We start from the raw sequence: 9252 nt of genomic DNA, 5'->3' as shown, positions 1-9252 counted from the left end.
GAGAGAGAGAGAGAGAGAGAGAGAGAGACTTAGAAAGCTAATTACTTGGTTTTGGCATCTAAAACTTATCTAAACCATAATGAAGATAATAATGAGATACAGATGTGGCTCCTAATAAGAAGTAAGAGAGTAGCAGCTTCTGAGATTCTAGCATAAGATAAAATGGCACTTCCCTTGGGAACCAATGTGGTACAGATAACTCTTTCATTATGACCAAATATCTTCATGTCCTTGCATTACGAAATTTAGCTGAATTGGCAAAGCTCGGGGATGCTAATGACACCCTCCATAAACACAGCACTTCACAGTTAACAAAGTGTGCCATAGGCGTTTGAACCCTGCGGTCTCTCTGTGAATGTATTGTGATAACACAGCATTTCAGGAAGGAGTTTGAACCCTGCGGTCTCTCTGTGAGTGTACTGTGATAACACAGCATTTCAGGAAGGAGTTTGATTTTACTTGCCAGCGCTATAAAGTCCTTGGCGCTTCAGTTGCCAGTTCAAACTCTAACTTTCATACAAGAGAAACAGATACACAAAGATATAGTTAGGAAGACAAAGATAACTCTCTTGCATACATACATAGACAGCACCTGGGCCTGGAGCTAATGAGACCCAGAGTGTGAAGAGAATATATATTGGAATCTAGTAAAGCAGAAATCATTATTAATTAGATAATAAGAATGTACTCACAAATACATAGACTTTCCTCAAAATATTCAACATGTCCCTATTTTGCTGAAATGAAATTGCATGTGTATTTTATTCTTTATTCTGCATGTCACACACATTTGGCTTAATGGCCACCTGAGTTTTCTTTCCTTTATTTTCCTGGCAGTTTAGTACTGGACAAAAGTCTCTTCCCAAGAGCTTTCCTTCAAAGTATATCTATTCTAAAGAAGACACATGAGTGATGAGCCAGTGTCTCTTCTGTTTCAATAATTTATGCATTTGCTGCGTTGATACAAATGAGATCCTTGACCTTGCTTCAGAGTCACCAAGATAGAGTCCTTTGCATCCCAGAAGAGCTCTTAAAATAAAAGCTGCACAAGTGTCTGGGAGTAGCCGTACTCAGTGTACAAGTGTCCTTCTTAAGGGCAATGACATGCTAGAAGTAAATAAAGAAAAATCACATACAAGAAAACTTCCTTGTGCACACATAGTAAGGCTGGCATAGCTTTTCACTGGTCAAATTAAAAAAAAAAGTAAAAGAAAATATTGAAGACACAAACTGCATCAAATGCAGTCTTTGTGACTATTCAGTTAATTTCCACAAGTTTTCAGAGATTCTGCAAACAGTAAATACATGAAAACCATAATTAAAACTTTTAACTCTCTAATTAAAAGTTAGAGAATGGTGGGAGAGGGGAGCAGCCGGACAGGCATTTAACAATACTGTATATTGGTAATGTTTACAATTTTTAAATTTTGTAGGCTTTTTTTGTAACTTTTCTTTGACTATGTTTATTTTTCAATTTCTTTACTCATTTCTTTATTTATCTCTGACTTTTGCACTGAGTGCCACATATCCCTAGTTTGGGTTCTTTGCATGGTGCTGATACCTGGCTTTCTACTAACAGCAATTATCAAACCAAGATCAGGTGCTCTGCATAGCAAGCTTCCAAGGGAGGGCTGTGGGCATGAAGCCAGGCTCCCTTGGTCCTCAATGCTCACTCCTTCAGAAACTGCCATCACACAGATCCATGTTAAAGAAACACTCAAAAATGTGACCTCAGAATGCCTGAGGCTGAGAAGCAGAGAAGCTTAGCCTGGGCTACATAAGGTGTGTTAAAACAAACCAAAAATAAAAAAATAAAAAAAAAAAAAACATCAAGTTTAAAAGCTTTGTATGATTTCTTTCCTCAGTTGCCTATTCTAACTGCAAGCCACTTTGATCTGTTCCAAATGACAAATGTCAGTTTTGGCTACCAGCTGCTTTAACCTCTGATCGTACTACATACTTACCTGCCTCTGGAATTTCAGGCCAATATCCAGTAGTCCCTGTTGTAATGCATCAAGAATCAATTTAAAAAACAAGCAAAAAACGTTTTCCAACCCTTGTTACACACTTACTGATGATTTCACGAGAATGACATTAATATAAATTAATGAATTTAACATACTCTAAAAACCAGCTTAATAAAATCTTGAGTAGAATATTCATTTCTTCTGCTGCAGCAGCTTTAGCAGCACCCTCCCTGCCTCTCGCCTGTTCTCTCTCTCTCTCTCTCTCTCTCTCTCTCTCTCCTCTCTCTCCTCCTCTCTCTCTCCTCCTCTCTCTCTCTCTCCACACTGACGGTAAGTATAGCTAGGACAAAAGTGCAGAGCAGCTCGGTCTTTGTGAAGGAAGAAACAATCACTCAGAGTCTCTTATTATTTCGTTTTAACTATAGACTTGAAAATGGAGGATATTCTAAAGAACCCAAGAGCATACACAATGCCTATACTCAAGGAAGAGTCGGTGGCATCAAAAGCAACAACCAAGGTGGGCCCAGGCGGCACCGTAAGTCCTTCCCCTGTTCAATTGGCAGTGTCATTGAAATCCACAGGCTTCACACAGTAATTCTGCTCAGCACATTCCCAGCATATATCTTAGAAATAATTTAATGATCAGAGATTTGGTTTTTTAATTAGATATTTTCTTTATATACATGTCATATGATATCTCTTTTCCCAGTTTCCCTCAAAAAAATAAAGTAAAAAAACAACCACAACAACAACAAACAAAACCCTGTTCCCCCCACCACCCCCCTGCTCACCAACCCACCCTCTCCTGCTTCCTGGCCTTGGCATTCCCCTACACTAAGGCATAGAACCTTCACAGGGCCTAGGGCCTCTCCTCCCATTGATGACTGACTTGGCCAATCAATGAGAGATTTGTTAATCATAAATTTAAATGTTCTATTTTCTTCTGGCAATACAGCCATCTCTAGTAAAATTTTAAAAATAACAAAAACCACAGCCCTTATCTTTTCTTCATGACAGTTCTCTGCTGTAGCTCCTCCTTGGATTGACATACAAAGACACCCTCTAGTGTTCCCATGAGGCTGTTATGGTTCCCAAGACAACCAAAGGGATGTGGACTACTGTTGCTCTGTCTTCAGTTTTATTCGTGGCCCTGGAGAAAATGACACTGGAGATGCCATTTCTTGAGAACCACAGCTTAGCACCTCTGTGGTTTGTTTGTCTGTTTTGTTTTGTTTTGTTTTACAGGAATAAGAGATAATTTATCATGGAGCCATTTTGAGTGACTATGGCCTGAGAACACAGATCTAATTTAGATTACTCCAAATCCCATGCTCCATTGTGGAGTTAGTTTCATGGGGTTTTATAGTTTTATAAAACTAAGAAAGTCATGAACCAAGGTAATTTTAAAATGCATGGGTGGGAACATCAGAGAGTGGGTACAACAAAATGGCCCCCAAATGCTATCTCATGACACTCTTAGCTTTGGGGTTGATGTATGCTAGTGGCTGCTAAGTTAATAGATTCCAAAAGGATTTTATCTTTTAGCCACAACATGTTAGTTCTGACATGGAGATAGTCAACTGTGACTGTTCTGAGGGCTAAAGCTAGCCTGAGATAATGCAGTTAATCCCACAGCCACTCCCCACACTGTGCCCCATCCCCCCACTCTGAAGCTATAATCAGGCAGACCCAGCCTCTGTAGACACAGTGTTCACAGCTCCCCCTGTTGGACAAGCATCACGGCCTGTGCATTCAGGGCCCGAGATTAATTATTAAATATTATAAAGTTCCTCCTAGTCTGGAAGGCTTGTTCCAGGGATCCTCACCATTTAGATGAGACTGAGTACTCAGAACTGCATTTTCAGAAAAGAGGACTAGCTGTCAGAGGCCATCAAGAAAGACACTCTGATTTCTAGCCCAAGTCCCTGTGAGTCAGCACTGTGTTGCTTTAGGCAAGATTAGATACGTTCATTGGCTTAAAATTCTAAACCTGATGTCTTCATTTAAATACTAGTCAGATTTTAAGTCTGTTACAGTCTTTCTTGACAAAATTTTAATATATCTTATTGGGTTTGACAATTATTCAGGAGTAGAAATGATGTCCATATCAAATCAATTTTCTTTATTTACATATTCTTGTATTTCCTGGTTTTTAACAATCTAATTTAATGAAATATTTAATATTTAGTAAGTTTTTGGGTCCCAAACTGAAATCGGTGGGAGTTTATCTGGAGAGATGGTATTGTTGTACCATTTTCTTTTATGGCCAGACTGCCAGACTGAAAAACTGAAGAAATGTTATAGAAACTACATACCTACTTTTCAACAAGCACTGGGGACATAGGGATTTGTAAGAGGCTAAGCAACCATTCCCAGAGTCCACTAGAGAACCACCTTAAAGCAGTTTTCTATGCCTTTGGCTCCATCCCAGGGCTGGTCTTTGACTGCCACTTGAAAAGGTGGAGCCATAAATTAAACAGTTTAAATAGCAAGGGTTTATTACAGTTTCGAAAGCCAAGACCTGGAGCCTACCATTGTGCTTCTCCTACTGTGGAGGAGGACTCCTGTCTCTGGTTTGCCTGGACCTGGGATATCCCCAAGGGCTCCAGTGCTGAGGGCTTGTCCCTGGCTTAGATGTCGTTGGAGGCTGTGGAAAATAGTGGGTGGTAGCAGGTGGTGGGATCCAGCTAGAAGCAGTATGTCACTTTGAAGGGTGTTTACCTATCTGTCTGTCTGTCTATCTCCCTTATTCCCTCTCTCTCATCCCCCCCTCCTTCCTGTTTTCAGACTGAATAAAATCTATTGACTAATAATCAGCTCTGATGTTTAACAAAAGACTATAAAGGAAAGCATGACGTTAGACAAGAAAGACAAATGTTGCCCATTTTCTCTTCCATGTGGAATTTAGATTTAAGCAGAAATGTGTGTTTATGCCTATATAGGGCTAAGGAGGAATTATAAGAGGAGGAGATGGGGAGAACAAGAAAGGCAAATAAAGAGGGAAGAAAGAAATAATCCGGTTTTCATTTGGAATCTAGGAGTATGTGTGTTTCTCTGTTTGTGTGTGTGTGTGTGTTTCTGTGTGTGTCTCTATGTGTCTGTGTGTCTCTCTCTGTGTCTGTCTGTATATGTGTCTATGTGTCTCTGTGCTTCTATGTGTGTGTATGTTTCTGTGTGTGTGTGTGTGTGTGTATCTTGTATCTGTATGTGTATGTGTGTTTCTCTGTATGTGTGTTTCTCTATATGTGTATCTGTGTGTCGGTATCTCTGTCTCTGTGTGTGTGTGTGTGTGTGTGTGTGTGTGAGTGTGTGACAGGACAACAGAAGAGGGAGGGAATATTGAGTTAGAAGTTGGGGAAGGTCAGGATACTGTGATAGTGGGTGATGAATATAAACAAGATGCAATGGTATATTTATCATAATGAGACTGATTATCTCACAATAGCTAATACATTAATAATAGATGATGGGTGATAGATAGATAGCTGAACAGACAGACAGATGGATGATGGATAAACAAAATTAGAAAGCACCATTCTGAAAGAATATTCATTGTAAACACTCATAGCCTGAGCTGATGGAAATGCTTTTTATTAAGAAGGGACTGGAGGGATGGTTAAGAGCACTGGTTGCTCTTGCAGAGGGCCTGGGTTCTGCTTTCACGACCCACACAATGACTCACAACCATATATAACTTCAGTTCCAGGGGTTCCAGTGCTGCCTTCTGGCCTCTGCTGGCACTGCACACACATAACAGGCATACATGGTACAAATAAAACACTCTCCCACATGAAGAGAATAAGTCATTTAAAGGATGCTTTATAGAATTTTATTTTGTGTTTTTTGATATATCCTTTGGGGATTTTCTTCATAGATATCATGTAAGCTATCTACAGTTCATTAAGAACAGAGAAGTGGTCAGTGACATGTGCTTTTTCCTCCCTCCAGCAGTCCCACTATATGAGCTTGGGTCCAGAGTTTTACAAAGTTCTCTTTGACTTTGGAGGTCGGAGCCCATTGATTCTGTATTATCTTAAGATGCACGAGCTAGGAGGTATTTCTGTCACTCACAATCTGAAGGGAAGCAAGTTCACCAAGATACTCCGAGAGCCATATCCTTCTTGTACTTTACTTCAAGACAATCAGATTCAAAGACACTGAAAACGTTTTCCTTTCCATCCTAATTTTTAAATGTGTTTTGACTGGCAGTTCATGAAGCATTCACTTGTGCCCTGTTTACCTCGACAGCACGACTAACTGAGCTGTTCTCTCTTTTATCTTCACAGCTATGATCTTCCGTGTGAAGTAAGCTCAGGCCCTCTGGCCTGGTTATGCTGCGTCCTGGAAGTCTGTCTTGCCACTTTGTTGTTCCATGCTAGTTCAGCATTTGCCATAGTTTCGGGTCATTGGTTTCTGATTCCCCAAAGAGAGCCTCATGCACTTGAAAAATATCCACCATGGTTCAGGACTCACTGCAGATGACCTGGAGCTCTGGCTGGGTCTAGCACCCAGAGAGGGATGCTAAGATTCTTCTTTACAGTATCTGTTTATGTCTACTTCACAAGTACTAAGCAGACAGACTCCCTGACTGAGCTCTGGCCTCCATTTGTACACTTCTGTGGAGGGCAATGGTAGATCCTTGTGCTCCTGCAGTTTGCTCAGTAGTGCAGCCACAAGCTCACCTTCAGAGAGCCCATGCTCTATTTCACCAGGTCTACTAAAGAAGCAGCCTTTCTGTAACAGTGCTCACATGGCTCCTTCAGCACTTTCTGTTCTCACTGTGTCCTCAGTGGCTGGAAGCTGCCACTCACTGAACTTTAAGAATGGAGGCATGCTCAGATGGCATGGAGCAGGCTTCCTATGCACAATATAACTAACACAATATACACTAAAGTGTGTATCTTTCCATGTCCTGAAGCATCGGACTACATTTGGCACATAGATAAAGAGTACAGTGTTGAACTGGTGACCTTGATCTTAATCTGAGAGAAGAGGAGAAGAGGGTCTCCAGGTTGCCATTCTCCGTGGAACTAGCACTTCAGGCCAGTCAGCTCCTTCTCCATCATTTTGTGCAAGACTATTTGTCTATATGATCCAGTCTCAAGATGACCTGAGAAAATGTTCCCAGAAGGGTGAGATCAGGAGATGGGAAAAGAATGAAGCAGAGAGATGACAAGAAGCATTGGTTCTGAGGGAAAGCCTGTTTGTCTTACTCTGGTGATGTCCCAGGGCCACAGTGGTGAACTGGATATAGCTTTGCCTCTTGTCTGTTGCAGCAGAAGGACCATGAAACCATCATCAGGTAGGGACAAGTGACATCTTAAGTCTTGCTCTCGGTAAGAGTATGTCCCACTCTATTTTTAGATGACTTTTACTTGAAACTGTTCTTCACTTCCTGAGGGGTTGGCCAAATTTCTTTTAGAAAACTGCCAGTTAAAAGTGGAGGATGAGAACTTTTGACGTGAAAATTGTTTTTTAAGAACTTACAGAACAAAAGAGTTTTGTTTGGTGAAGCCAAGTGTGAGCATGTTGACTGCAGGTACTTTGTAGCTCCCTCCAGCCAGGATTCATTGGAAAATTGTCAGTAATCTGAGGTCCTTTCTTATTACAAATTCAGTTTAGGTTCTGGGTTTTTATTTTTCTTTTTAAAAATTGCAGAACAACAATTCACCAACTGTTGTTACTGTAAAGGTAAATAAAAGAAGAGTTTGGTTGTTTTGGTTGGTTAGATTGGGTCATTTCTGACTTCTTAGCCACTTTTTGAATTTTAAATTAATAAACATGTTACTATACCTATGCAAGGAGGAATGTTCTCAAAAAGGAAATTGTCAACATGACCACTCCATTAGGGCCAGGGTTTTTATTGTGGATAAGAGAGAGAAAATGTTTAGAGGCATTTGGAAGAGTCCAGAGCAGAGAGAGAAGAAAATAGACTAGACATAGCCAGGAATAGGGAAACGGGAGGGAGGGAAAGAGTGATGGGGGTAGCAAGAGAGCACATGGCAAGAGATGGGAAAGCACCAGAAAGCAAAGTCTGGAGAGCATGGACAAACCACCAGGCTGGGCTGTAAGGGCAAGAAGTAGCAAGGGGGAGGATGTGGGATGGAAAACCCATTCTCAAGTTCCTGAGGAGTGCTGGCTTTCCCCTAACCACCAGAAATCCTACAGCACAGCTCATGCTCATCCTGATGTATGTGAGGGCCTGAGACCTGACAGTTGTGTCTCTGTGTCTCAGTGGAGAAAGTCAGTATGAATAGGAGAAATTCTCATCCTCGAAACTTAGGGACAGAAACGTAATAAAATGACTGGACATGGTGGCATCGACCTGTGATTTTAGCATTGGGAAGGCAGAGTAAGGAGGGTCAATACTGGTTTCCAGGTCAGCCTGTGCTATATAGAAAGGAAAGAAAGAAGGGAAGGAAGGAAGGGAGAGAGGGAGGGAGGGGAGGAGGGAGAGAGGGAGGGAGGGAGGCAGATAAGAGGGAAGGAGGAAGAAGTTTCCATCAAGTAAGGCAAACTTTTCCAATGCCTCCCTTTCTCTGTGGAGGAAAGGCTGTAACCGCCCTTGCTCAGTTGCATCAGCTGAGTAGGGCCTAGCTCAGTGCTCCAGTGCCCTTAGCATGCATAAGGTCCTGGGAGATCCCCAACCTATTAAAAAACAAAGAAACAAAAAACTTTTAAGTAGAAAAATCAAATCTTTTCAAGTCCTCTAGGTTAGGACTGTAATAAATCCCAAACATGCAAAGCCAGCTTCGTAATAATCTCATGCTCAGCTAACTTCCTCTCTTTTTTTTTCTTTTCCTTTTCTTTTTCTGGTTTGTTTGAGGCAGGGCTTCCTGTAGCCCAGGCTAGCTGGAAACTCACATTCATTGTGTTGCTGATCTATGGACTACATTCTGAGCAATTCGTCTCTGGGGTCTTTTTTTTTAACATTTAAAAACATATTTTAATTAAATAGAATTGAATCACATTTTTGTTTCCCTTTTGTACCACTGCTCCTCCCATAGACGCCCCCTTCAATACCTACAATATCTTTTTTGTCATATTCCTTAGAATTTATAAAATATTATAACAATAAAAATAAGTATTATAAAAGTTGTTTGATATAAAACAACAATCAATTTAACAGTCTTATGTAGATGCTCATCTACAGCAATAGTGAAAATACATTTCTCTCAATATAAACTTTAAATAACATCAAACATTAGCTGTATACTTAAAATCTTTTTGTTTGTTTTGTATTTAGTAGAATTTAAAATCTTGGCTCTTACTGTGGTACAAGTCC

At 40.6% G+C, this 9252-nt stretch overlaps 1 protein-coding gene across 7 annotated transcripts in view; it reads left to right on the top strand.

Moving 5' to 3' along the window:
- The window catches only part of Fam227b (family with sequence similarity 227 member B), a 158027-nt gene that overhangs the window by 137257 nt on the left and 11518 nt on the right, over positions 1 to 9252 (top strand). For 4 of the 7 annotated variants that reach the window (XM_031371760.1, XM_031371756.1, XM_031371761.1 and 1 more), the window contains 2 exons: positions 2393 to 2502; positions 5916 to 6079. In XM_031371760.1, the coding sequence (XP_031227620.1) occupies positions 2393 to 2502; positions 5916 to 6079 (274 nt within the window). The remainder of the gene's footprint in view (positions 1 to 2392; positions 2503 to 5915; positions 6080 to 9252) is intronic. The other 3 variants (XM_031371759.1, XM_031371758.1, XM_031371757.1) reach the window with 3 other exon arrangements.

This window comes from Mastomys coucha, unplaced genomic scaffold (assembly GCF_008632895.1).
Source record: "Mastomys coucha isolate ucsf_1 unplaced genomic scaffold, UCSF_Mcou_1 pScaffold15, whole genome shotgun sequence".
Lineage (NCBI taxonomy): Eukaryota > Metazoa > Chordata > Mammalia > Rodentia > Muridae > Mastomys > Mastomys coucha.
The sequence above is the reverse complement of the archived record's forward strand: the minus strand, read 5'-3'. Positions and strand labels throughout refer to the sequence as shown.